Here is a 27,451-nt window from a genome sequence, read left to right as displayed (position 1 = left end):
CTACCTCCCCAGGCATACTATAGTCTATACTACCTCCCCAGGCATACTATAGTCTATACTACCTCTGGCATACTATAGTCTATACTACCTCTGCTGGCATACTATAGTCTATACTACCTCCCCAGGCATACTATAGTCTATACTACCTCTGCTGGCATACTATAGTCTATACTACCTCTGCTGGCATACTGTAGTCTATACTACCTCTGGCATACTATAGTCTATACTACCTCTGCTGGCATACTATAGTCTATACTACCTCTGCTGGCATACTGTAGTCTATACTACCTCTGGCGGCATACTGTAGTCTATACTACCTCTGGCATACTATAGTCTATACTACCTCTGCTGGCATACTATAGTCTATACTACCTCTGGCATACTATAGTCTATACCAGCGTTTGTCCAACTGTGGGTTGCGACCCACTACTAGACATGCCAGGTGGGGCGCGAACTGATGTGAAAAACAGGAGGTTTTTTTATTTATTTTTTTACCTGGGCCCAGGTAGCACCCGATCTTAATGGGACTGTGTTATTCACAGGGGAAGCGCTAGTGTCAAGGCAGCTTAGTTAGTCCCGACCTACATGAGATTTTGAACGTTGTTGTGAGAGTGGTGAATTTCATCAAAACCCGGCCCTTAAAAGCGGGTCTATTCTCCGCACTTTGCGAAGAGATGGTAGCTGACCAAAAGGCTGTACTGTTTCACACCGAGGCAAGGTGGCTTTCGAGGTAAAGTGCTGTGTAGCGTGTTTGAGCTCGAGTCGCCTCTTCTTGGAGGAAAGAGCATGTTTGAATCTGCAAGCACGTTCACTAATGAACATTTCTTGACGAAGCTGGCCTATCTTAGCGATATATTTGATATATCTTAGCGATACATTTGAGTTAAATGTCCAGTTACAAGGCAAAGACAAGCACCTACCTCACCTAGCAAATAAGATTACTGCATTCACCAAAAAAACTTGAGTATGGGACAGGCGCCTCGATCGCGACAGTATTATGCCTTTGAGATTTCTGAGCGAAATCGCTGAAACGTCTGATTGGGAGGCACTCTTGTGATCCCATGTATTAAACAGTAGGCCTACATCACATCCCTGCAAAGTTTATTTAAAAAATATTTCCCAACCAGCAGTGCTCAGTATGACTGGATTATGGATCCATTTAATGCAGCATGTTGGTATTTCATTGAATATATTGTACAATGCTGTAAAATGGCCTATGCTTCCTAATATAGATAGATAGATAGATAAATAGATAGATACTTTATTGATCCCCAGGGGAAATTCAAGAAATAATATGTTGCTGGAAAACAGAAATATGTGTGTTATGTATTTATTTATTATTATATCTGCAGCACCAGCTGATTTTAACTCTGTTGAAGAGGATATATTTAGAACTTGTCATTATTTCAATAAATTTGACAATTTTAAGCTTGACCTACCACTTTCTTAGAGCGATGAGGGACAGGTGGGGCTCGAGAATGCCCCCTTGATCAAAGTGGGGAATGAAAGAAAAACTTTGAGAACCACTGATCTAGTTTGTTAACTACCACAGTCACAAGTTGGGTCGCGATAGTCTATCATTTTTAAAAAGTGGGTCCCCAGAAAAAAAGTTTGAGAAACACTGGTCTATACTACCTCTGGCATACTATAGTCTATACTGCCTCAGCAGGCATACTATAGTTCTATACTACCTCTGCAGGCATACTATAGTCTATACAGTATATAAGTATATATACTCTTTTGATCCCGTGAGGGAAATTTGGTCTCTGCATTTATCCCAATACGTGAATTAGTGAAACACACACAGCACACAGTGTACACACAGTGAGGTGAAGCACACACTAATCCGCGCAGTAAGCTGCCTGCAACAACAGCGGCGCTCGGGGAGCAGTGAGGGGTTAGGTGCCTTGCTCAAGGGCACTTCAGCCGTGGCCCACTGGTCGGGGTTCGAACCGGCAATGTCCGAAGTGCTAACCAGTAGGCCACGGCTAGTCTATACTACCTCTGCAGGCATACTGTAGTCTATACTGCTTCTGCTGGCATACTATAGTCTATACTACCTCTGCAGGCATACTGTAGTCTATACCACAGTTCAGTCTATTAGAGAAATGAGGAAACTACTTGATTATGTGTATTGATTCTAGTTAAATTAATACCACACACACACACACACATACAGAGAGAGAGAGGGGGAAAGAGAAACAGACAGTGACGCATACAGACAGAATGTCAAACACACACACACACAGACAGACAGAGAGAGAGGGAGAGAAATTGACAGACACAGACAGACACACTCACAGACACAGTCTCACACACACACACACACATATATTCAGGCCTCACAGAGCACAGTCTGCATATCTACCTCACAGCGTTACTTGTTCATGTTGTAATCCTAGCTTGAGACCCCTTTAACAAATCTCTTTCAGCAAGACCGGACATCTGAACCACCAGACTCCATCAGGGAGGAGCCTTCAGCTCATCAAGAAAGCTGTCTGGGGGAGGGAGAGGTCTCTGACCTGAGATCAGTGATGGCATGACTCAGACCTGTTTATAAACACTGGCCTATATGTTTGGTTCTAATGGAACGGGGAGTGGGAGCGGTTCTAAACGGCATTCTTGCATGTGCTCTGAGTTTGTACAAACTGGTGGGGATGTTTGCTTTGGTTGACATCAGTGTGCTAAAACGCAAGGAGAGCTGGAGCCAGGCCATGCAGCTGCATGTGTGTGTTTCTGTGTGTGTGAGTGTTTGTGTGTGTGTGTTTGTGTTTGTGTGTGTGTGTGTCGGGCCATACAGCAAGTCGGGCCATGCAGCTGTTGAGAGCTAAGCTGTATTCTGATTGTGAACGCAGCAATCAAAGACGGATGCTCCATCATAACACACACACACGGATGCTCCATCATAACACACTCTTACGGTTGAGCAACGAGGCCATCCTTGCGAGGTTTCTACGCACTACTGAAAAAGAAAAGAAAAAACAGCGTCTAACGGAGGTGTTTCCATGTAGACGTAGCAAGCTGGAGCAGGCCTAGGGTTGCCTAACTGTCTGAAGCAGTGGAGGTTCTAGGCTACACCTACACTCGTGTTTGTCACTCACGCACACACCCTGAAGGCGAGGCTAAATCAGAAACCTCCATCTAGCAGGTTAGTCCAGATTGTTGCCATACATACATGATAGGAACACGAACGCTGGTTTTGATTTCATCTTCTTCTTCAGCTTCAACAGGTAAGGAATGCATATTTCATTCTGACTTTATTTTCAACCCAACAAAAAATATAAATTGGGTTTGAAGATCAGTGTAAATGTTACTGCTACAGGCAGAAATTTAAAGCATGCCTTAAGTAGCCTACTCCACCATGGATGCTATGTGTCGTCATGGTAAATATTTTCCCCAAAAAACACAGAAATTACACTTAAAGTATTTTGCCGAGGGTACTCTCACTGGTTGCCATAGGTACTCTCACCGGTTGTTTTCAAAAATAAGCCAACAAACAATAATGTAGCCTAATGGCACATCCTAGTATTCTATGCCTCTGTCTGCCCTGTCTTGCTAAGTGTTTTAAAGAGCAGGGCATGGCAGTGGAGTCTCTGTCATGTCCCGCGTTATGAACAGAGCACTATCTGTGTGCCTGCACACTCGCTCGTCAAATTGGATAACTTTATTCACAGCTAGAAGTAGGCCACAGACAGAGGAAGGCTTTGACGAAGCCAACGGAATTGTTATTCCTGAAAGCCTAGGCATCGAGTAGGGAGGCATATGATCAATCTTTTAAAACTGACCCTATTGTTTGATATACCAAATGACAGCATCACTTTCCCATCTACGAAAATAGATTAACATACTTGCCTGGACAAGCAGTGCAATCAATGTGAATACAAAATGGTTGTCAAGGGTGAAATATGCGGAAAGCTATTTTAAAAGAAACATTGCATTTCCTTCTGTCCACGTCACGAAAGAGGGACAAAAAGTCTGACCTCAACTATGTACAGCATGTTTGAGAGGTGAACAGTGGACTGGTGACAAGTGAAGATAATCTGTCTGTTTTTTTCTGTTTTTCTTCTTTTATTTTCCTCTGCGACCGTGTAATTAGTTCTGTCATGGCTGTGGCGTGTGATCTCAGAAATGACCTTTCCTGCGTCGCACCATTAGCGTGGGACAGAAGTGGAAGGGAAGAAATTAAAGAATGAAAGGCACGCTAAGTGCCAGCGCCGTCAATAAATTAGCTCCTCTCCCTTCCCCCACCGGGAGACCTGCGGAGCCATGCCTCTGGTCCACACGTGTCCAGCATTACGCTGACATTTCTGGGGGCGTGTGGACTGTCAGAAGTCTGATGCGTGCCTTTGTCACCAGACATCCATTACTGCTCCTAATGCACTGCTGCCCCGTAGCCTCTGATGAATGACAGATTAATAGGCACTAAGGTGATTACGTTTGATTTTTAGCAATGAAAAGTGAGATCCCCTTACTGACATTTAAGTTCAAGTAACTGAATAGTATGATGGATATGCTGAGATATGCTGCTGTAAGACCTCGATAAATCAAGTGGGTAAAGAGACAATGGAATCAGTCACTCAGCTCAGCTGTAGCATCTGACGGCCGTGGAGACTTCAGACAAAACGAGGCTCAGCTCGGCTCTACCACACAGACAAAATGCAAAACATGGAACAAGTATGGGCTGATCCCAAAAATACAGTGTTTTTTTTTTATTCACATTCCAGTATGCTGCTCCAAAAACAAACAAACAAACCCTGAAATCTGCTTTTTTTTAATCTCCGATCAAGAATGACCGGATTAGGAGTGCCTTGCCTTTATTAGTCACAGACTTGTTTTGGGTCTCGGTGAGCACATTTAAAGCAACTGCATTCAGATAAAGTCTCTAAGGTGTCTTGGCTGCAACCACGGAGCCCGAGGACACTTCACTTCATCCCATTTCAGAAGGATATTTCAGTCAGAACATATCAGTTTTGCATCTTTTCCACCATCTGGTGAGATTGCGTTTGCGTGCATTGCATTTGTGCACTTTGTGGCACTCTGCTTTTAAAGCAACACCAAAGAACTTTCCCTCTGTCGCACGCACTCTATTTGTTTATCCAGCACCGGCTTTGCAAATAACAATGTCCGCAGACAAGGTACAGTAGAATATGTTGCATGATTTATGAAAGTACGATGTATTGCGACATCAAACGCAAGTCAAATTTGTAGTTTCTTATGTCTCATTCTCATGCCTTTGGTACCAGTTTTCAACCAAAACAGCTCTTCGTTAACCTAAACAAGATGGCAGAGAACACCCACACAGCTATGACACAATGTCCAAACACGTCTTAAAAAGAGGGGTGGTGCGCACATCCAAAAAAAGTTTCCACAGGGGCTAGACAATTGTATCAGGTATAAGAGTTAGGTTGGTCTGCACACTGTTTTTTTTTGCTCCAGAAGTAAAGTTATTTACTTAAAAAAACGTTTTGATCGCTTAGAATCTTCATCAGGGCCTGAAGCGATCGAATCGTTTTAAGTAAATAAATTTACTTCTGGAGCAAAAAAACAGTATGCAGATCAACCTCCCACTTACAATGTCCACTCACAATATTGTAATGCCGGCCCAAGGATATTACTGAGAAAAAAGTGAACTGCAGTGTCCCTGTTTCTTAAGGCAAATTGCAGCCGTTGTGTATTTCTAGGAAGTTTACCAGTATATATTTAATCCCAATTCTTTAAGCACATAGGGCTACTGAAGAAATAGAGGCAATAAAACAGAAAACAATACATTTCCCATATTCAGTTTGTCCCTGAGATTTAATTGGCACACACAGCCTTGTCTACCTCCGCTAGCTTGTCTAGTCTCCTTTCACACAGCTTGGGATTGAGCCGCGCGATTTGAGTTATGAATGAATGAATGGCTTACCACAGCGATTGAGCCGCGCAATTTGAGTTATGAATGAATGAATGGCTTACCACAGCGATTGTGTGGTGTGTTTGCCCTCTGCTGACCCACCCTTTTACACACCCAATTAATGGACTTGGAGAGTGTCGGTCTACATAACACTGCACGCCGGGAGAACATCCCTCAGTGGCTCATTCAGCTGGGCTTACTTACAATGAAAGAAAGGGAGACCTATACAAATATTGAAGGACAGCGTTGCAACAAAAGAATGGGTGTGGGAGGCTTTTGGGAGCTTTTTTGAAACCATAGAAACAGAGAAGTTTGATTTTTTTATAAAAGTCGAAAAGAGAGTTTTGGCGTGGGAACACAAAAAAATTGATTGACTGAAAGAGTATACAGAATGCTCATCGTCTCAGTTCATAGAACACTTTTCTGAGTGCTTTTGAAACAACAAAAACAAGTCAAGTCTTGACTTGACTTGACAACAAAAACAGCACGTCAATGCAATGCTTAAAATATAAATGGAAATCAGATGGAGATACTGAGATACTGAGATGGGGATTGTTTTCTTTCAAACACATTGACCAATCTGTCCATTTCTTTTCCAGATATCCACGTCCAGGTTCCTGTGTAGTCAGGCCCTGACCATCTCTCCGAGAAGATGAACTGGGGGGCCTTAGAGTCCCTCCTCACGGGGGTGAACAAGTACTCCACCGTGTTTGGGCGCGTCTGGCTCTCCATGGTGTTCGTCTTCAGGGTCCTGGTGTTCGTGGTGGCTGCCCAGCGCGTGTGGGGCGACGAGAACAAGGACTTTGTGTGCAACACGCTGCAGCCGGGCTGCTCCAACGTCTGCTACGACCACTACTTCCCCATCTCCCACATCCGCCTGTGGGCCCTGCAGCTGATCTTCGTCACCTGCCCGTCACTGCTGGTGGTGGGACACGTCAAGTGGCGCGAGCAGAAGGATCTCAAGTACACCACCAGCCACAAGGGGGCGCACTTGTATGCCAACCCGGGGAAGAAACGCGGCGGACTGTGGTGGACGTACCTGCTGAGCCTGATACTGAAGGCCGGCTTTGACGTTGGCTTCCTCTACATCCTCTATCACATCTACGATGGCTACGACATGCCCAAACTCTCCAAGTGCAACCTGGCGCCGTGTCCGAATGTGGTGGACTGCTACATCTCTCGTCCCACGGAGAAGAAGATCTTCACGATCTTCATGGTGGTGTCGGCGTGCGTCTGCGTGGCCATGTGCATCTGCGAGATGGTCTACCTGGTCTGCAAGAGGATTCAAAAACTGTTCGTCAAACACAAGAAGAACCGCCAGGAGATGTTTGCTGAGAGCCACGAGCTCGGCGAGCTCGCACCGCCCAGGAGCACTCGGTACAAGCGGTCCGACCCAACCGCCTCCAGGGCCCCGTCCCGAGGCCCATCCAGAGCTCCATCCAGAACCTCGGTCCACAACCTCCACAACGCAAAGCAGGAGGAGGCCGCCGCCACAGCAGAGAAGGGGAAGAACTAAACCACATGGCGGCTGGCATCAGGGTGGATCTGGCCCGGATTGTACCCGCATTCAGCGCCGATACGGGGCAGCTCAGATCCATCCTACAGACAGCTGCTTTCTGGACCGGACAGGTGGTCCTTGTGTTTGTTTGGGCCTCTGTCTCAATCCTGCACTTTAATTGGCCAATGAGAGGACTTTTTACTGACTGGAGATGACCCTCACCTCCATTAAAGGGACGATGAAACAGGTTTCTCCGCTAAGTGGAGGTCCCCGGTCTAGCCATGTTCTCCTAACCCCAAATCATAATCGACAACAAACACACACACTCAGTGGTGGAGGAAGTACTGAAACTCAGTACTTAAGTACTGACAACAAACGTGTTTGTCAAAGAGAAAAAAAAATGATCATAAAATGTAATGTAAAAAGGAACGATGGTGTTGTAGAAATGCAGCGGAGTAAAAGTACAGGTAATTGCTGCAAAATGTAACAAAGTAAAAGTCAAAAGTATGCACTATAGATTCTACTTAAGTAAAGTACAAATACATGGAAAATTTACTTAAGTACAGTAACGAAGTATTTGTACTTCGCTACATTCCACCACTGCACACACTACATACATACATATACACACACATTCACACACACATACATACATACTGTGATATGAATATATATATATACATCTGAACATCTGTGATATGATTATATATATATATATATATACATATATACACACACACACATATATATATATATATATATATATATATATATATATATATATATATATATATATATATATATATACACACACACACAATATATAAACAAAATCAGCAATACTGAATGATGAGACGAATAAAGGTCTCTTATATATTTATATATATATATATATATATATATATATATATATATATATATATATATATATATATATATATATATATATATAAAATACACACACACACACACACACACACACACACACAGACACAGTCTCTTAACTGACACACAAACACTGATATGAAGGTGCCACAGACAACAGGGGTCAGTCAGGATATGACATGCCTCATACTGGACTTTATTATCATTTTATTTTATTTTATTTTATTTTTATTTCATCATATTCAAAGGAATGAATGTTTTGCAGGAGAAGGCTGGACACCTGTTTCCCGGGAGCAAGGTGCTAACTAAAGAAGCTTAAATAACGCACACAACTGAAACAGTCTGATCTTGAGTAATCTGTTATTGTATGTATGTATGTATTGTATGTATGTATGTATGTATGTATGTATGTAGTGTATGTACGTTTTTGCTCACACTTTACTAGGACAGTTTGCCCACAGACTCTCTACAGATGCTCAGATTAGATATTCAACAAAAATTGCACATGCTGAGCTTGAATCTTAACAAATGATCTGGGCGCTCCATCCAAGTAAAGTATTAGCTTTTTTGTATTTGTTTGTTTGTTTGTTTTTGTCAACTAGTTTGTTTATGAATTCTTGAATGTTTCACGAGTCTTTTTTTTACATCTGAAGTGGTTTTATTTGAATATGAAGAAGATTAATGTTGCCATCTATTGACAGAAATGATATGAACATACAAAACTTTTGATTTACTATGGTAAACAAATATATTTTACAAAGTCTACAAATACAGCTTCTATTTCTATATATTAATTTTGTAAAGAAAACTGCTATTGGAGTCTTTAATGGGTAAACACAAAACAACAGGTCCAACAGGAAATATTTTTTCTCTCACACACACACACACACACACACACACCTACACACCTGTAATGATTGCCCAACATAGGCTATTACGTTTAGGAAACTGAAGGAGTGGCAATAGAAAGCATTCCATTATAAACTTGGGAGTTCCACACAACGTGGTTGGCTGGTAGACTTTTGACGTGTCACATGACAATTAAGTTAAGCCTACTATAGCCCACATGTTTGGGCTATAGCATGAAGATAAACCAGATAAGAACACTCCTCATAATCTTATCTGAAACAGGTGATCAGTAGGTCTACTTCTCACTTCAGCATATCAACACAGTCTACATGATCATGGATCATATAGCGGAATTAGACTTCATGTCCAAGTCAACCCATAGGATAGGCCTATGCATTGTTTTTTTGTGGTCAGGCTACAGTTCCTATACACAGTTCATGGTATAATATATTTTTGATATCAGATTGTGTATCCTACTTATAGATAATTGTTTGAGTGCAACGCAAACTCCCTAGATAAGTCACCGCATACTTCCCCTGTCAAAAAACATTGCAAACAAACAGTGTGTGTCATTCAGCAATGCGTCAGCTTTTCCGATCTGCTGGACCAATCAAAGAGCTTAGAGAGAGGTCCAGCTTTGATTGAGTTTGACTTGGTCCAATCAGCATGCGAAAGGCGGGCTTGTATATATACTGGTGAACTGGGCGAATGAAGAACTTAGAGAAATGAGTTTTCATTACGGACAGGTAGTTTCCGGGTTGGGATATTCATTTTTTAAGTGTTGATTATATGTTTTCATTGTGATTATGTTTGAAATTGTGGATTGTCTTTGTCTGGTGTCGGTTGTGTTGGTGTTCACGTTAAATCGACTCATGTTCACGTTTTTGTTTTTTAGCAAACTTGTTAAGCTTTACTGATGCTAGCTTTGCATTAGCCTAGCTACCGAACTATAAACAGTACACTTAAGATAATGGTTTAAAACATCGATACGTTGGTAAACTGTTAGACTATGTGTCTATAAATAGCGACTCTGTCTTTGTGTTATCGAGGGTATAAGTTAGATGAGCTTTATAACGTCATTAGCGGTGTCGGAATAGGAGTTAGCTATAGAGGATGATGGCTAATGTTTTGGAAGTGCATAAATCTGTTGCCTGTCGTTGTTGCCTACTTACTGATGATTTATACTAATGGACGTTTGCGTGTTTTTTGTTTTCAGTCCTTCCGTCGTTAGCAACATCTATAAACCGACTGCACCACCAGACACATAGATAGACTCGTTGCAGTGAGAGGCGTCCTTTTCTGTTTTATATGGGCAGTAACGCACTGGGCGCCTCACGTTTTGTGCGCCTTCTGCGCTTCGCCCGGAGCGCCACGAATTGAAAAAGTTCAACTCACGGAAAAGCGCCCGACGTCATTCTTTTTTCGATTAAAACGTAGTGTAGCCTACCTCGCGTTTTACAAGCGTCAAGCTGCCTCCTGTCTGATCGCGCCCTAAAGTGCATCCTCTGAATGGCAACTGCCAAGTCAAGTTATATTCACATTGAAATGAACTCAGTCCAGCATGTCGTGCTTTCTGTCTCACAGGGCTATCCAGGTGGTGGACCTCAGCACCACCCCCCTCCCGGGGCACCTTATGGGGCCAGCGCTCCACCTGGGGGTCCCGCTGGGGGGTACGGGGGCGCACCAGCCCAGCATGGTGGGCACTACGGAGGAGGGGCAGCCCCGGGAGCGCCCTACGGTGCCTACGGAGCTCCGCGTGGACAGTACGGCCCAGGGGGCGGAGGAGCCCCAGGAGCGCCGTATGGAGGCGGTCAGGCACCGGGAGCGCCGTACGGGGGAGGATACGGACAGCCTCACGGGGGACCCTACGGACAGCAGGCACCAGCAGGTGGGGGTGAGATGTGTGGAGGATGTTGGTTTGTGTGTGTGTTTGTTCCATATCAGCAGTTAGGAAGCATGGTGTTTCTTGTACCCTTGAACCTGTAAAACTCAATGTTTGTGTGTGTGTGAGTTTGAGAGAGAGAGAGAAAGAGAGACTTACAGGCAGACGCAATACCTACCCAGTTGTGGAAAAGTTTGGGTTTGTGTTTTCGAAATCAGTACACTACAAAATCAAGTTTTCATTTACTTAAAAAATAATTTAGCATTGGTCTAGGTTAGGTGAATGTGAGTTGTGTGTTTAATGGGTGATGAGGTAGTCGGTTCCCTCAACATTGTATTAGTAGAAACTTCAGGTTAGTTAAATATGAGTTGGGTGTTAAAGGCAGAACATTTAACTAGTGGAATTGCTTCTTGTTAACGGTGTTGTGCACTGCACACTCACTGGTTTGGGACACAGGTTCTCATCAGCTGTTGTTAGACGCCTGACTGCTGGTTTGGGACACAGGTTCTCATCAGCTGTTGTTAGACGCCTGACTGCTGGTTTGGGACACAGGTTCTCATCAGCTGTTGTTAGACGCCTGACTGCTGGTTTCTTGCTGTGTGCTTAGCATTATGAAAGATAAAGTGAAGGGGATGTGATCATAGATATTAGAAAGCTAGCTACTGCATTGTCCGTTGAGTTCTATTAGGTAGCATCGTAAACGTGGCCGCCATATTGCTGGGGACAACACCTTTACTGTCTATGGGCAACACTTGCCGGCAATCAGAGACACCTGTCTGATTTCCAGTCAGAGTCACATGCTCCTCCATTGGCCTCCAGTGATCGTTGCCCCCACCAAGATGGCGTCGCTATTTCCGTACGATCTGGAGCCCAGTGCGGTATCTAGCTTTCTAATATCTATGGATGTGATGGTGTAGAGAGCACCCCAGGGTGGGCGCCTGCAGTTAAAGTCCCTATCGGGAGGCTGTTTGCTTGTGTGTTTAGTTTTGTTATTGACTGGTATTTTGACTCCCCTTCTGTTTGAACTTTTATTTTGAGTTACAAATAAACCATTCATTTGTATGTTTACTTACTTGCTGTGTGTTTTCCTGTTAAGTTTAAATGAATATGTTATGCCTCTGCATGTCCCTAGGCATTAACATTCAGGTGTAATAGTGACGGATGCAGATCAGAAGCAGGTTTATTGTGTGTGTGTGTGTGTGTGTGTGTGTGTGTGTGAGTGTGTGAGTGTGTGATGGGCACAGGAGAGGGGATGTGGTGGTGGGGGTGTGTGTGTGTGTGTGTGTGATGGGCACAGGAGAGGGGATGTGGTGGTGGGGTGTGTGTGTGTGTGTGTGTGTGTGTGATGGGCACAGGAGAGGGGATGTGGTGGTGGGGGGTGTGTGTGTGTGTGTGTGTGATGGGCACAGGAGAGGGGATGTGGTGGTGGGGTAGGTGTGTGTGTGTGTGCGCACGCGTGCAGTGCTTGCTTGTTGTGCCCCACAGGCTGAGTCATAATCTGTCTCTCTCTAATGGCCACAGAGCCCATCTGGGTACATCATTTAACAACACACACACCCTTTGGTGTACACGTGTGTGTGTGTGTGTGTGTGGGTACATCATTTAACGACACAGCCACCCTTTGGTGTACACGTGTGTGTGTGTGTGTGTGTGTGTGTGTGTGTGTGTCCTGCTGTTGTCATTTAGGGTGAACATAAATGTCCTCTCCTCTTGTCCCCTCAGGCAGAACCTGCTCATAAGCAGCCTCCCCTGCTCCCAGTGTAATGCAGTAATATGTCAGTAAGAAGCTCTTGAGCACAGTGAAGAGCCTGCTCCGTAGTCAGCAAACAGCTGTTGGAGTGTGTAAGGACCCTTGAGTTGCTTCACACAGAGTTGTCTCAGTTAACTCAATGTAGTGCATGACCAAGTGATGCTCAGAGTGAGAGGAGAGGCTTGATTGTATGCACCATAACGATCAGGGGTGCGTTTCCCAAAACCCATAGTTGCTAACCTGTTAGCAACTTAGTTGGTTGGCAATGAGAAATTGCATTGCATTGCATTTTAGGAAACACACCCCAGGAGTAGAATGTTGGAATAGAACACGTGTTTTGTTACCTGGGAAACATAATGAAGTGGAACGCATCCTGTTCCTTCTCCTAGGCAACGTGCCGCCAGGAGTGCACCCAGAGGCACACCAGTGGTTCAGCACGGTGGACACGGACCACAGCGGCTACATCAACCAGAAGGAGCTCAAGCAGGCCCTGCTCAACTCCAACAGTACGCCCTTCAACGACGAGACCTGCATGATGATGTTCAGTGAGTACTCAGGCCAACACAGATGGAGGGCATTAGAGAGACGGAGAGGAGAGAAAGAAAGAAAGAAAGAAAGAAAGAAAGAAAGAAAGAAAGATAAAGAAATGAAGGCACTGGGGAGGGGTGGGGGAACAAGAGAGGGAGAGGGGGAGAATGAGGTATTAAGAAAGAAGAAAAAAAAGTCACAATTAATTTGTGTAGCATTGATGTCCTAATAGATAGTACTGGACGTCCAGCGCTGCATTTATACTGTTTATAAATCCTGAGTGATTGGATCCCTGGTCTGTGTACTGTTTAGGTGTTTATGTTCTATTGACTGGTGTCTGTCTGTGATTAAGTAGTGCCAGAGGTTGCCATGGCGCTCTGGAACAGCCATATTTATCACTGTGTCCACTCCCTTTATTGCCTCTGTATTGTAATGGGGTGTGATCAGAGCAGCTATCGCCGTAGCAACCCCAACCCATGCTTCTGTCCGGTAGTGGTTCCCCATGTGCCGTGACCATGAAGTGGATAAACAAGCTCCATTGATCCCACACTGTGTCTGCCCCTAATCGCCCCAATGTGTCTGCCCCTAATCGCCCCAGTGTGTCTGTCGGCTCGGTTCAGTTCAATTCAAATGAATGAGCTTTATTGGCATGGCAATTGGTTTTTTTTTTTTTTTTGCATTGGCAAAAGCAGAACATTTCAAACACAACGTTTACATACAGAGTACATGGCATGCAATATATGGCAAATATGCATCTAAGCAAGTGTGTGTGTGTGTGTGTGTGTGTGTGTGTGTGTGTGTGTGTGTGTGTGTGTGTGTGTGTGTGTGTGTGTGTGTGTGTGTGTGTGTGTGTGTGTGTGTGTGTGTGCGTGCGTGCGTGCGTGCGTGCGTGCGTGTGCGTGCGTGCGTGCGTGCGCGCGTGTGCGTCGCGTCGCGTGCGCGCGTGCGTCGCGCGTGCGTGGCATGCGTGTGCGTGCGTCGTGTCGCGTGCGTCGCGTCCACGCGTGTCCACCACATGTGTGTTGCGCGGCGCAGGTGTGTGTGTGTCTCCATGTGTGCAGACATGTTTGACCGAAGCAGGTCGGGGAGGATGGACCTGATGGGTTTCTCTGCGCTGTGGACATACCTGCAACAGTGGAAGGGACTCTTCCAGCAGTTCGACCGCGACCGCTCCGGGAGTATTAACAGCAACGAGATGCATCAGGGTAAGAGCACTAGATGGACACACACACACACACACACACACACACACATACATACACACAGGCCTCATTATTTGTACTCTGTCTGTGTTTTCTGCATGAGGTACAGATATTTGACTATGTAGTACACACATACACATACATGCAAATACATGCACATACATGCACATACACACATGTACACACACACACATACACACACACACACACACACACACACACACACACACACACACACACACACACACACATATAGGATGGATATAGATATATATAGAGATATATAGATATATAGATAGAGAGAGAGAGAGAGAGAGAGAGAGAGAGAGAGAGAGAGAGAGAGAGAGAGAGAGAGAGAGAGTGTGTGTGTGAGTGAAGGAGGAAGAGAACAGAGGGTGAAGAGTGTGAATGAGAAGCTCTGGCTTCTCCGTCTCGGCAGTGTGTGTGTCAGTGGTAGAGTGTGTGTGCGCGTGCGTGTGTGTGTGAGAGTGTGCGTGTGTGTGTGTACGGCTGCTCTGGCTTTTTCTCCGCCAGTGCTCTCACCTCCCGCTCGTGCACACAGCGGTGCCCTGGCAGGTGGCATCCCACCTGTCGCTCCGATGCCCCCTGTGCCATCACCCTTAAAACACCCCTCGTCAATCCAACAGCGCCCAGCTCCCAGTGCACCTCTCCTCTCAGCATGAGAAGCGCCAGTCAGTCAGGCAGCGTCAAAGCTGTTCCAGGATTGGTGTGTGTGCTTTAAAACGGACTCTGATTAAAGATGAGGCAGACCCCTTATGTGGAACTCTTAACTGACGTGGCATAACAGATCAGATCTGTCGTCACCTCTAGACCACTCCTCCTTCAAGCACGTCATGAGTCACGCTCGTCAGATATCATAAAGCTGTTCTTGGATCAGTTCTCTTGCTTGGCAGCCATGGCCGTTGCTGCCTGACAGTCGGTCGGCCTGGATTAGATTAGATTCCCAATCCCACCGCTGTGAGTCCGTGTCACTTTAGATTAAAGCGTCTCTTAAATATGGCGCCTTAGTGCTTTACAGAATAAGACAGAGAAATGTAAAACTCACTGATGTGACAGAACTGATCTCTGATACCATTGGGGCTGCTCTGGGATCAGCATGATTTGCTTTAGGCCTATAACTCAGAGGTGGTAAAGGTAGGCATGTGAGTCTAGTTTGTCATGACATGACAGATTGAGCTCTAAGCACTTAAGGGTAACAGAGAGGCTACACCAGGCGCGTGACTGAAGCGTTCCGTTCACGTTGCGTCTGCTACAACAAATGGCTTCCACTGTGATCAGTGGAACTGGCTACGCCAGACGTGATGGCAGCCAGACGTTGCATTATGCGTTGTTGCGGTAATGCGTGTAAAAAGCGCGTGTGTGTCTGACATAAGCACAGCTGTGTTGTGCTGTGCAGCCTTGTGTCGTTTAGGCCTCCCATTGATCTGCAGTGTGAAGCGAGCCCTGGGGTTAAGTGCATGTGGAGACGCTGGAGAAACAGTCACAGCGGAGCAATCAGCAGCTGTGTGTGTGTGTGCTTGCGCGTGCGCAGCGCGTGTGTGTGTGTGTCAAAAAGCAACTGCGCTGCCTACCCAATTATGGGCTGATTTGTAGGCTACACTCTCACAGACTTTTACACAACCTCTCAGATTGGAAGTAAATGTTGTTTATTTTCCTTAACTGATGTAATGAGGTAGACAACTCCACAGCTAGATATGTCTATGTCGCTCTGTGTCTGCAAATTATGATAGTTCTGTTGTCTAAACTGTTCTGTGAGTTTGGTGCACAGAGTTGGTAGGAGTGATCTGATTGGTGCACAGTTGGTAGGCGTTTCTGATTCAAAGTCAGTCAAAGTCAAAGTCAAAGTCAGCTTTATTGTCAATTTCTTCACATGTTCCAGACATACAAAGAGATCGAAATTACGTTTCTCACTATCCCACGGTGAAGACAAGACATATTTTACCAATTTAAGTCCACAGAGAAACATAACATTCAAGTAAACAAAAAAGTAAGTAAATAAGTAAATAAGAGGGCACATATAATAATGAAAAAATAAGAGCAGCAAAATTTGGTTGAAATTGTGCATAGACAGTCAATAAAATACTATTGCAAAGTCAGGCCAATAAAAGGCTTGGATAGTTCTGTTTGACCTAAGTAATAAAGAAAGTGGCATAGTGGTGCAAGTTATGTAAGAGCAGCAGAAGTGTTGTGTTTTCAGGACAACAACACCAAGTTGTAAAGTGTACAAGTGTGCAAGTGGGTAGTGCAGGCGGCCATTGTGGGTCCAATGTCCAGGATGTTATGTAGCTGAGGGTGGAGGGGGGGAGAGGAGGGAGAGAGTTCAGCATCCTTACAGCTTGGTGTATGAAGCTGTTGGTGAGTCTGGTAGTGCTTGGGAGGCAGGCTTCTGTACCTCTTCCCAGAGGGCAGTAGATCAAACAGATTGTGGCGGGGTGACTTGCATCACTCACAATTTTGGTCGCCTTCGGGGTGAGGTGGGTGGTGTAAATGTCCTTCAGGGAGGGGAGTGAAGCACCAATGATCCTTCCAGCTGTGTTCACTATGCGCTGCAGGGCTTTCCTGTTGTATTCAGTGCAGCTTCGCCCCACACAGCGATACAGCTGGAGAGGATGCTCTCAATGGTGCCTCGGTAGAATGTGGTCATGATGGCTGGTGGAGCACTTGCTGCGCCTGAGTTTCCCGCGAGGGAAGTACAGGCGGCTGAGCTCTCTTAAGCCAGTGATGCAGTGTTGGTGGTCCAGAGAGGTCTTCACTGATGTGCACCCCAGGAATTTGGTGCTGCTCGCTCTATCCACCACAGCACCGTCGATGGTCAGTGGCAGGTGTTGGGTGTGACCTCTCCCGAAGTCAACAACAATCTCATTGGTCTTGCTGGCGTTCAGCAGGAGGTTGTTGTCCCTGCACCGCGTGGTCAGATGGTCGAGCCTCCAACCTGTATTGAGTCTCGTCGCCCTTGGTGATGAGACCCACCAGAGTTGTGTCGCCAGCAAATTTCACTATGTGATTGTTGCTGTAGGTTGCAGTGCAGTCATCGCCAGCAGGGTGAAGAGCAGCGGACTGAGCACGCGGCCCTGGGGGGCCCCTGTGCTCAGTGTGATGCTGCTTGAGGTATTGTTGCCAACCGCATTACTACTTGGGGCCTCTGACAGAGGAAGTCCAGTAGCCAGTTGCAGAGGTAGGTACTGAGTCCCAGTTTGTCAAGTTTGCAGATGAGTTGTTGTGGTATTATGGTGTTGAATGCAGAACTGAAGTCTATAAACAGCAATCTCACAAATGAGTCTCTTTTTCCAGGTGGGTGAGGGCTGGGTGGAGGCAGAGCAGATTGCATCCTCTGTAGACCGCTTGGCTCGGTATGCAAACTGGAAGGGGTCCAGGGTGGGGGGGAGAATGGCTTTGATATGTGACATGACAAGCCGCTCAAAGCACTTCATGATGATGGGTGTCAGTGCCCAGGACTGTAGTCATTGAAGCAGGATGGAGCAGTTTTCTTGGCACAGGTATGATGGTGGCAGCTTTGAAACATGATGGGGCGATGGCTTGCTTCAGGGAAGTGTTAAAGATGTCTGTGAAGACATCCTTAAGCTCCCCCGCGCAGTCCTTCAGCGCCACGACCTGGGATGTTGTCTGGACCTGTTGCCTTTACGGTGTTGATAGCAGCAAGTGTCCTCTTCACGCTGTCGGCAGAGAGGCACAGGGGCTGCTCATGTAGAGGGGATGGGTCTTCTGTGGGCAGGTGCTGTTTTGTGCTTCAAAGCGAGCAAAGAAGCGGTTCAGGTTGTTGAGCAGAAGGATGTTGCTCTCACAGCTCTGTGGCGTGGCTGGGCTTGTAGTCCGTGAGGGCCTGAATGCCTTGCCATAGGCTTTGTGCGTTCCTGCTGTCTTTGAAGTGGGTGGTTATCTTGTGAGTGTATTCCTTTTTTTGCTTCCTTGATGCCACGGGACAGGTTGGCTCGCTGTTTTCATGCCAGCTTCATCCCCAGCTCTGTAGGCTTTGTCTCTGGCCCTCAGCAGCCTGAGGACATCCCCTGTCAGCCATGGCTTCCAGTTAGCCCAGTGATGATGTCTTTTGTGTGGGTCACATCATCGATGCACTTGGTGATGTAAGAGGTTACAGTGTCTGTATACTCCTCTATGTCTGTCCGGTTGTTGTAAGTGGCTGCCTGCTTAAACATTTCCCAGTCTGTTGTGTCAAAGCAGTCTTGAAGAGCATCGGGAGGCTCCCTCAGGCCACACTTTTACCTGCTTACATTTAACCGGTTTGTTTGCTTTTACCCTTTGTCTGTATGCGGGCATTAGCATAACAGTGATATGGTCTGAAAGTCCAATGTGGGGAGGGGGTGGCTTTGTATGCTCCTTTGTGTGTAGTGTAGACCAGGTCCAGGATGTTATCTCCTCTTGTTGGAAAAAAATCAACATGCTGGTGTAGCTTTGGAAGTACAGTTTTGAGATCAGCATGGTTAAAATCTCCAGTGAAGATGGTGAAACCGTCTGGGTGTGCCCGTCTGTTGTTCACTGACAGCCTGGTACAGTTCACTAAGAGCGGCGTTCTTATCGCTGTTGTTGTTGGTAGGCGGGATGTATACCGCGACTAGCAGAATGTAGTAATTTCCCCTTGGCAGGTAAAAGGACGGCACTTTATGATCATAAACTCTGCCAGTGGTGAGCAGTGTTTGCATACTACTACAGTGTCCCGGTACCATTTGTCACGGATGTAAACACAGATTCCTCCTCCTCGTGATTTACCTCCCTTTACAATGGCCCTGTCTGCTCGATAGCATGCTAGCTGCTCCAGTTGTACAGCAGAGTCCGGAATGTTGTCATTTAACCAAGTCTCAGTGAAGACGAGCACACAGCAGTTACTTACTGTCCGGTTCGTTGATCTCAGCAGTCGTATGTGATCCATTTTGTTGTCCAGTGATCGTACATTTTCCAGGAGAATGGATGGTATGGCTGGGCGAGTTGGGCTGGCCGCTAGCTCTGATTGGTGCAGAGTTGGTAGGAGTGATCTGATTGGTGTACCTCTCTGTCCCGCAGCCTTAGCGCAGATGGGGTATAACCTGAGTCCGCAGTTCATCCAGAAGCTAGTTGGCCGCTACTCCCCGCGCGGACAGGGCACGATGTACCTGGACCGCTTCATCCAGGTGTGCTCGCAGCTGCAGACCATGACCCTGGGCTTCCGCGAGAAGGACACGGGCATGACGGGCAACGTGCGCCTGAGCTACGAGGACTTCCTGGGCGGCGCCATCACGCGCCTCATGTAGCATCATCATCCACAAGATGGCCGCCAGCAGCAGACTCAGCAGGAGGCTGATAGACCCCCCATGATGGTAAACTGACTCCACAGCGCCCCCTACCATACCCTGGCACAGATACGCTCGCGCCGGACTGGAACTGGGTCTGTCCGAGAGTCAGCGTCCGTCTACGGACTCCTTCAGGACCAGCTAGCTCGCTGACAACCACGAACCAGTTTATGACTAAATTATCTACAACAAGGCCAAAGTAATTCACCCCCATTTCACCATTCCACACCCCCAGCTTTTATACTCAGGGCCAAGCTCACGATGAATTGTGCTGCGGGAATTGCCTTCCAGCATCTGGTCCAATGCCTTATCTCTTCCCTTTCTCCTCTCTTAATCATGTGTTCTATTACCACTACACTCCACGGGGTATAATCAGTCATCTCAGCTCAGTAATGTGTGGGTACTAACCTTTCAGTACCTGACAGCCATGCACCATCATTTAGGATGGGACTATATACTAGTTTGTTGTGTGCCATTTCATTACAAAAGAAAAAAAAAACACAGGAGTAAATGTGTTAGCCATATGTCTAAGCTGATAAAAGATGAATTGTTGTTTACATTTTTGTTTTTGCTTCACCATTTATTGCATTAGTCAGTTCAGATAAATAGCAGAGCAGTTAATATCATGTCAGGTAACATCTGATAACACTGACGATCTGTGCCACAAATGCTTATAATACGCAGATATAATCAGCCATAGCACTCATGTTTGCTAATGTATCCCACGTTCTATGAAAGCACAGCCTCTAGAAAGGCAGTATCACTTGAAGACCGACAAAAGTGCCATTTTCCCTGATATACTCTCCTGTGCCTCTATGTCCAGCCATTAACACAGAATATTTAATGAAGTATATAGCCAGAGCATAATGCACTGAAGTTCTTCAGTCACTTTTTCTGTTGTGTGGAGAAAGCCAGTTTCAGTTTGTTGTTCACCAGTTTGTTTGGGCTGTATCTTTTAATGTAGGTTTTTTATGTTGTAGTTTTATGAAGTAGGAAGCACCCCCTGTGCGTAGCCTTCTTGCAGTATTTAAACATAATTCATAAAACTGGTCACAATATTGAAATGGATAAACATATCTATGGGATGTGGGGGGTGTTTCTTAACTGGTACAATGACAAAAGGTGACTATCCATGTGCGTGAAAGGTTGGCTGTTGAATTCTGACATTTGGGGCCAAATATCTGGTGAAACTTTTAATAAAAAAAAATGCAATCAAATGTACTTTGGAACGATGTACTTCATTACAAACCTTGTATCTGTGTGCTATTTTGCTGAAAAATAAATGATGGCTTACTTTGACAATTTGGTGTTTCTCATGAGGTTCGTAGATGGATGTTCTTTTTTTATTTTGACCACTGGGCGTCGCCCATGTTCAACACAGACAGGCACATCTAGTTTACGTCAGAAACGAATCAGCAAATGAAGTGCTTTGGGGCGGGCTTAAATAAGGAAGTGCGCGAGGAGCCTTTGCTGTGCCAAAAAGGTGAGTTTGATTAGCGTAGCTTAGTTAAGTGGCATCGTACAATAGTATCAGTGTTACAATGTGATCTAAAAGTACTGATATATAGCAAACAATATGTACCGGCACCGAACCGAAATAAAGTTTAGTGTTAAAAGAAGGTGGAATTAGCTTTGCTACACCCGGCATGCTACTCTTGCATTGTTGCATCACAGTAACTTAGTCCTGCAATGTTAGATAACAAGCTAGTTTGCTAAATGTAGTTACTGTTGTATGAACATGAAGCATACAGATCAACGACAGAGCCTTGTCCTCAAACTCATATTGAGATCATATTACTCTCCAAACACAAGTCGTGCTTGAATGCTGCATCGATAGCATTATTAGCATTCTTCAGTGTGTATTAGCCAGTTAGCTTGGCTCTTCGCTATTGAACTGTAACAGCATGCTACCTATGCCTACTGATTAGCTGCGTAACAGGTCCAGTTGTGTGTGGTGGTCATTGTTTTGTGTTGGCGTTTGATCTTTCGCAGTTTGCAGCCATGTGGCCCATTGTCTGGACTGCCATGCGCACATACGCACCCTACGTGACCTTCCCGGTGGCATTCGTTGTCGGTGCTGTGGGCTACCATCTCGAGTGGTTCATTCGGGGGACCCCCTCCACGCACCAGGACGAGAGGGGTGTTTCGGAGGTTCGAGAGGAACGCAGACTGGCGGAGCTTGCTGGCCGGGACAGTACCGAGGTCGTTAGCCTGAAGGACAAAATCGAGTTCACGCCGAGGGCAGTGCTCGAGAGAAACCGACCGGTGAAGAGTTAAGAAAGTTGTGGGAAGTGTTAATCCCCGTTGACTGCTGAGGGGAACTTTGTCATCTTGTCAATCGTGCATCTGTTTTAAGAACAGAATCCAACCACATTCAGGTTCTAATCGTGTCACTGACACTAGAAGCTAGACCATTAGTGGAAGTTGCTGTCACATAGGCTATTTAAATTCTGTTGTATTTCAATTCTGTTTTTCTGTTTAAATTCTGTTGTATTATGTTGTATCAAAGCTGCGCACAATCAGACCGACATACACATAAACATACACATCCTTCTGTTAGGGTGGTTAACCAAATTTGCATCCGACTCCCATCACCTCATTCGAGTGTGATGTGATTGTATGATTTGGGGACTTGTTGTCTCTTTGGACTCTAGGTGGCGGTGTTGCACATGTATTTTTTGACTCGTCCACCAGGTCTCGGGTGTGACTGTAAAGCAGAGCTGGGAAGGTCTGTGTGGGATGGGGGGCAACCGATGATAACTCCTTCAGTGTGTAAACTGAAGAAAGAGGCCTTGACAGAGGGGGGAATGGGGTGGCGGGCTGATGATCTCTGGAACTGGGAGATACAACAGTAGTGTGTTGCTGAGTTCCAGAGTTTCTGTGGTCCATTTTGCAGATGGCTGTTTGGTCATTATGAGTGCCTGCATAAAGTGTGTGTGTATGTTATTAGTTAGGAACAGCTATTGTGTTATATGTCATCTGTATGGAACTCCAGAGTAAAGTGTTACTAGCTAAAACATGTACCCTATTTTACTCAACTGTGAAACTGTTAGACTTGGATTCAACCTTGAAGAGCCAGAGACTATCTGATCAGTCACTGAACATCCACTGAGTTAGCAGAGAGTCTCGGTCCTTGAGCTTGGCTGATGAGACTGGCACATAGGCAGTCTCCATTCCCACATATACACTTGCCAGTTGTGTTAATGTAACGCCTCCTGTGTTGGTCTGTACTGTACCAGTAAAGTCAAAGAGCCCTTTTAACTGTGTGCGCTTGCTCATTTGGTCTCATTTCTAGTCAAGTCAAGGTTATTATAGCAGTGTTTCCCACAGAATTAAATTCTATTTGTGGTGGTAGGTTTGCAAAATTAACTTGAATGCAACAGTTTTTAACAAATTAGCGCACCACATGCTCATTTGGTCTCATTTCTAGTCAAGACAAGGTTATTATAGTGCATTTCATACACGGAGGTCATTCAATGTGCTTTACATAAACAAAAGCATAGAAGGGCAATAGTCAAAGAATTGTTTAAAATGTGAAGATTGTAATAAAAAAGAAAACATAAAAACGCACAAGGTAAAATCATTTAAAAATAAAGAATAATAAAAAAAAACTAAATAAAAGGTCTACTTCAGCACTTCAGACTGTAGATGAGTTGTGAACCAAATGCCAACCTTTGCCTTTATGTTTTATGTGTGTGTGTGTGTGTGCATATGTTGTCTGTTATCATACAGGATGATGTAAGACATCTCTTTCCAGGGAGATTATAAGATGTCTAGATCTGGACTAACACTGATGAGCCATCTATTATTTCACGTTTGAATGCATGTCAGAATGTTGAAATTAAAAAAAAAATTGAAATTAAAATGTACAAGTTGAACTGCATACAAAACTTGTGCAGGGTGGTTTGACATCAGAGGTGTCGGCTATTCCTAGGGGTGGACAGTAACTAAGTACATTTACTTGATTACTGTACGATGTTTGAGTAGCTGTACTTTACTTGAGTATTAATATTTTTGGAAACTTGGGACTTACTCCACTACATTTGAAAGACAAATACTGTACTTTTGACTCCACTACATTTGAAATATGAGCATGAAGTATTCGTTACTTTTAACCACATTTGAGTCTTTGAATGCAATAAGGCAGCCGCGGTTCGAACCCCGACCAGTAGGAACGGCTGATGTGCCACCTAACCTCTCACTGCTCCCCGAGCGCCGCTGTTGTAGCAGGCAGCTCACTGCGCCGGGATTAGTGTGTTCTTCACCTCACTGTGTGTTTACTGTGTACTGAGTGTGTTTCACTAATTCACGGATTGGGATAAATGCAGAGACCAATTTCCCTCACAGGATCAAGAGTATATATACTTATACTTACCTTGACCATCTTGAAGTTTGTTTTTTTCCACAGTCCAATTTTAACTTGGCTAAATTGGTTGTGGTAATGATGATGACAATAGATTCTTCATCAGAACATCCTCCATGTAGCCTGGGAGAACTACACAAACCTGTTTGCAATAGATTCTTCATCAGAACAATAGATTCAGTACAGTGTGTTTCACTAATTTACGGATTGGGATAAATGCAAAGACCAAATTTCCCTCACGGGATCAAAAGAGTATATATACTTATACTTACTTATACTGTAGTGACTAGTGACCAAATAAACATGACATTACAATACATTAAAAATGAGAAATACGTGTACTTCTGAATACTTAAATATTTTTAAAAGCAAGTACTTCTGTACTTCAACTCAGGCGCGCCTGCAGGTGTACGTCCGTACGCACTGTGCGTACCATCACTCAACAACGAGAGAAAATTTACCTTGTGTGTGTGTATATTCACACCATATTGGCCTACCATACCTTTCCAACTATGCACAGTATCCCATTAGTTGCATGCCATCAGGCTATTTACAATTTTCTATTAAGTAAAGTTAGTGAACACTTCAAAATGAACGCGCACACATGTTTGAGCAGGAGAGAATACGCACGCAGGCACGCATAGGCTACTTGTTTTCTTTTACTCGGCTTTCTATATGGTTATCAGCACACAATGTTGAGCTAATTCACTAACTCAATACTCATGGATATCACAAGTTTAAACAACGAAAACAGAAAGGATGGAGGCAACAAAGCTAGAGGAGCTATTCAAGATGGGTAAGAACAAGGTTGGCTAAGCAATTGGTGTGCTTGTCAGAACGACTGCATTACAGCTGTTTAAAGCCAGACGTTACAGTAGCTATAACATAACTAAAGGTAGCTTTAGCCTATAGGGATGTATAAAGTTGCCCAAATGAATAGGTAATTGTAGACGTTGTTGCATTATTGCATGTGGATGTTGTTATGCTATGTATGCACGAACCTAAAGGAAAAATACTGTCCACGCCTGAAGGTTTTTTTTTTTTTTTCGGGGGGGGGGGGGATGGGTGTGCGTACCATAGCATTAATTCCTGCAGGCGCCCCTGCTTCAACCCTGCTTAAATCTTAGCAACTTTCACTTGTATTGGAGTAATTGTAGGTGGTGTATCTATACTTTCACATAAGTCAAGGAATTGTGTACTTCGTCCACCTCTGGCTATTCCAAGTAGGTGGTAAAGTGACAGATCTGGGTAAGTTAACCCAGAAGAAGTGGTAAACCTCCTGCTGTGTGTGTTAGCATGGCCTGGTGCTCTATGTGTTAGCATGGCCTAGTGCTCTGTGTGTTAGCATGGCCTGGTGCTCTGCTCTATGTCTTAGCATGGCCTGGTGCGTGTTGGCATGGCCTGGTGCTCTGTTCTATGTGTTAGCATGGCCTGGTGCTCTATGTGTTAGCATGGCCTGGTGCTCTGCTGTATGTGTTAGCATGGCCTGGTGCTCTGCTTGTGTGTGTTAGCATGGCCTGGTGCTCTATGTGTTGGCATGGCCTGGTGCTCTGTTCTATGTGTTAGCATGACCTGGTGCTCAGTGTGTTAGCATGGCCTGGTGCTCTATGTGTTAGCATGGCCTGGTGCTTTGCTGTGTGTGTTAGCATGGCCTGGTGCTCTGATGTGTGTGTTAGCATGGCCTGGTGCTCTGCTGTATGTGTTGTTAGCATGGCCTGGTGCTCTGCTGTGTTAGCATGGCCTGGTGCTCTGCTCTATGTGTTAGCATGTCCTGGTGCTCTATGTGTTAGCATGGCCTGGTGCTCTGCTCTATGTGTTAGCATGACCTGGTGCTCTGTGTGTTAGCATGGCCTGGTGCTCTATGTGTTAGCATGGCCTTGTGCTCTATGTGTTAGCATGGCCTGGTGCTCTATGTGTTAGCATGGCCTGGTGCTCTGCTGTGTGTGTTAGCATGGCCTGGTGCTCTGCTGTGTGTGTTAGCATGGCCTGGTGCTCTATGTGTTAGCATGGCCTGGTGCTCTGCTGTGTGTGTTAACATGTCCTGGTGCTCTATGTGTTAGCATGGCCTGGTGCTCTATGTGTTAGCATGGCCTGGTGCTCTGCTCTATGTGTTAGCATGGCCTGGTGCTCTATGTGCCTGGTGCTCTGCTTGTGTGCTCTAGCGCAGCGTTTCTCAAACTATGGGCCGCGGACCGGCACCGGTCCGCAACGTGGAGACTGCTGGTCCGCGGAGCCGTGGAGTGAAATTAGGCCCGGTGCTTTGTGTGATAATTTGCCGCGCAATTGATCAAGGAACCGCGGACCGACAGAAAAAGAAAACAAACGTTTCTGCATTCAGGAGGAAATACTTGCTAATTCGATGTCATTAGACATAGAGCCGTACGATTAAGTAGTGGTATGAGCGTTCATTCAATGCATGTGTGCGCGCGACAGAAACCGAAACTACCCGATAACGTTGGTAGCAAAAGCCTGGTGCTCTGCATGTGTTAGCATGGCCTGGTGCTCTTGTTAGCATGGCCTGGTGCTCTGCTTGTGTGTTATGTACCAGGACTCTATGTGCCTGAACTATGGGTCATGGCGCTGCTGGTCAAACTTATGGGCGGGCCGTGGGAGAGCGTGGAACTGCTGGAGCCGCGTGGAGTGAAATTAGGCCTCGTGCTTTGTGTGATAATTTGCGGACCGATTGATCAAGGAACCGCTGGAAAGAAAACAAACGTTTCTGCATTCAGGTGAAATGCGACTAATTCGATGTCATTAGACATAGAGCCAAAATGATTAAGTAGTGGTATGGCGTTCATTCAATGCATGTGTCTGGCGACAGAAACGAAACTACCGATGCGTTGCTCCGCTTCAACCTGTCGAAAGGCTGTTTATTTATTTAACGGCATTTAATAGTGGATTCTTGCAATTTCCGGCATTTAATAGTGGATTGATAGTGGATTCTTGCAATTCTTGCAATTTCCATATAAACAGAGCAGAGACTGTATAATACACTGTCTAGCATTGAGTAGGCCTCTGAGTATAGTCAAGTTTGAATATAACGTGGCCAAAAGATATTGCAGCCTTATTAGTCTTCCTATTAAAGATCTCCAGAGATCTGCTCCGCCGTTTACCATTGAAGGTTCTAAAATTCTATGTTGAATTCAATGAACCCCGATATTCTTTATTTACCTACCAGTGTATGATGCATTGCTTACATGAGGGAAACATTCCAAAACAATAGCACCCATATAGTTGCTGTTGTTTTGAGAAGTATTTCTCATGCTAGCATCATGCAACC

The 27,451-nt window shown here is 45.3% G+C and overlaps 3 protein-coding genes across 6 annotated transcripts; all 3 read left to right on the top strand.

Annotated features, from left to right (window-relative positions):
* The first annotated feature begins 3,155 nt into the window (after window positions 1-3,155).
* On the top strand, window positions 3,156-7,775 carry LOC125285311 (gap junction beta-4 protein-like). Its single transcript, XM_048229712.1, has 2 exons — window positions 3,156-3,230; window positions 6,493-7,775. The coding sequence occupies exon 2, from the start codon at window positions 6,546-6,548 to the stop codon at window positions 7,407-7,409; it is 864 nt and encodes a 287-aa protein (XP_048085669.1). The 5' UTR covers window positions 3,156-3,230; window positions 6,493-6,545; the 3' UTR covers window positions 7,410-7,775.
* Window positions 7,776-9,801: 2,026 nt separating this feature from the next.
* Window positions 9,802-21,110, top strand: pef1 (penta-EF-hand domain containing 1). Of its 4 annotated transcripts, none has more exons than XM_048229951.1 (5): window positions 9,802-9,871; window positions 10,710-11,019; window positions 13,147-13,302; window positions 14,347-14,490; window positions 19,543-21,110. In XM_048229951.1, exons 1-5 carry the CDS (start codon window positions 9,851-9,853, stop codon window positions 19,767-19,769), a joined length of 858 nt encoding a protein of 285 aa, XP_048085908.1. In that variant the 5' UTR covers window positions 9,802-9,850; the 3' UTR covers window positions 19,770-21,110. The 4 variants fall into 4 exon arrangements, with proteins under 4 accessions (XP_048085908.1, XP_048085909.1, XP_048085906.1 ...); XM_048229952.1 differs by having other exon boundaries at window positions 9,812-9,871; window positions 10,710-11,013; XM_048229949.1 differs by lacking the exon at window positions 9,802-9,871 and having other exon boundaries at window positions 9,925-11,019.
* A 105-nt stretch (window positions 21,111-21,215) lies between these two features.
* On the top strand, window positions 21,216-23,074 carry smim12 (small integral membrane protein 12). Its single transcript, XM_048229953.1, has 2 exons — window positions 21,216-21,291; window positions 21,801-23,074. Exon 2 carries the CDS (start codon window positions 21,810-21,812, stop codon window positions 22,083-22,085), a length of 276 nt encoding a protein of 91 aa, XP_048085910.1. The 5' UTR covers window positions 21,216-21,291; window positions 21,801-21,809; the 3' UTR covers window positions 22,086-23,074.
* Window positions 23,075-27,451: the final 4,377 nt, after the last annotated feature.

Source organism: Alosa alosa, chromosome 20 (assembly GCF_017589495.1).
Source record: "Alosa alosa isolate M-15738 ecotype Scorff River chromosome 20, AALO_Geno_1.1, whole genome shotgun sequence".
Lineage (NCBI taxonomy): Eukaryota > Metazoa > Chordata > Actinopteri > Clupeiformes > Clupeidae > Alosa > Alosa alosa.
Note: the sequence above shows the minus strand (reverse complement) of the source record. Positions and strands in the feature narration are given on the sequence as shown.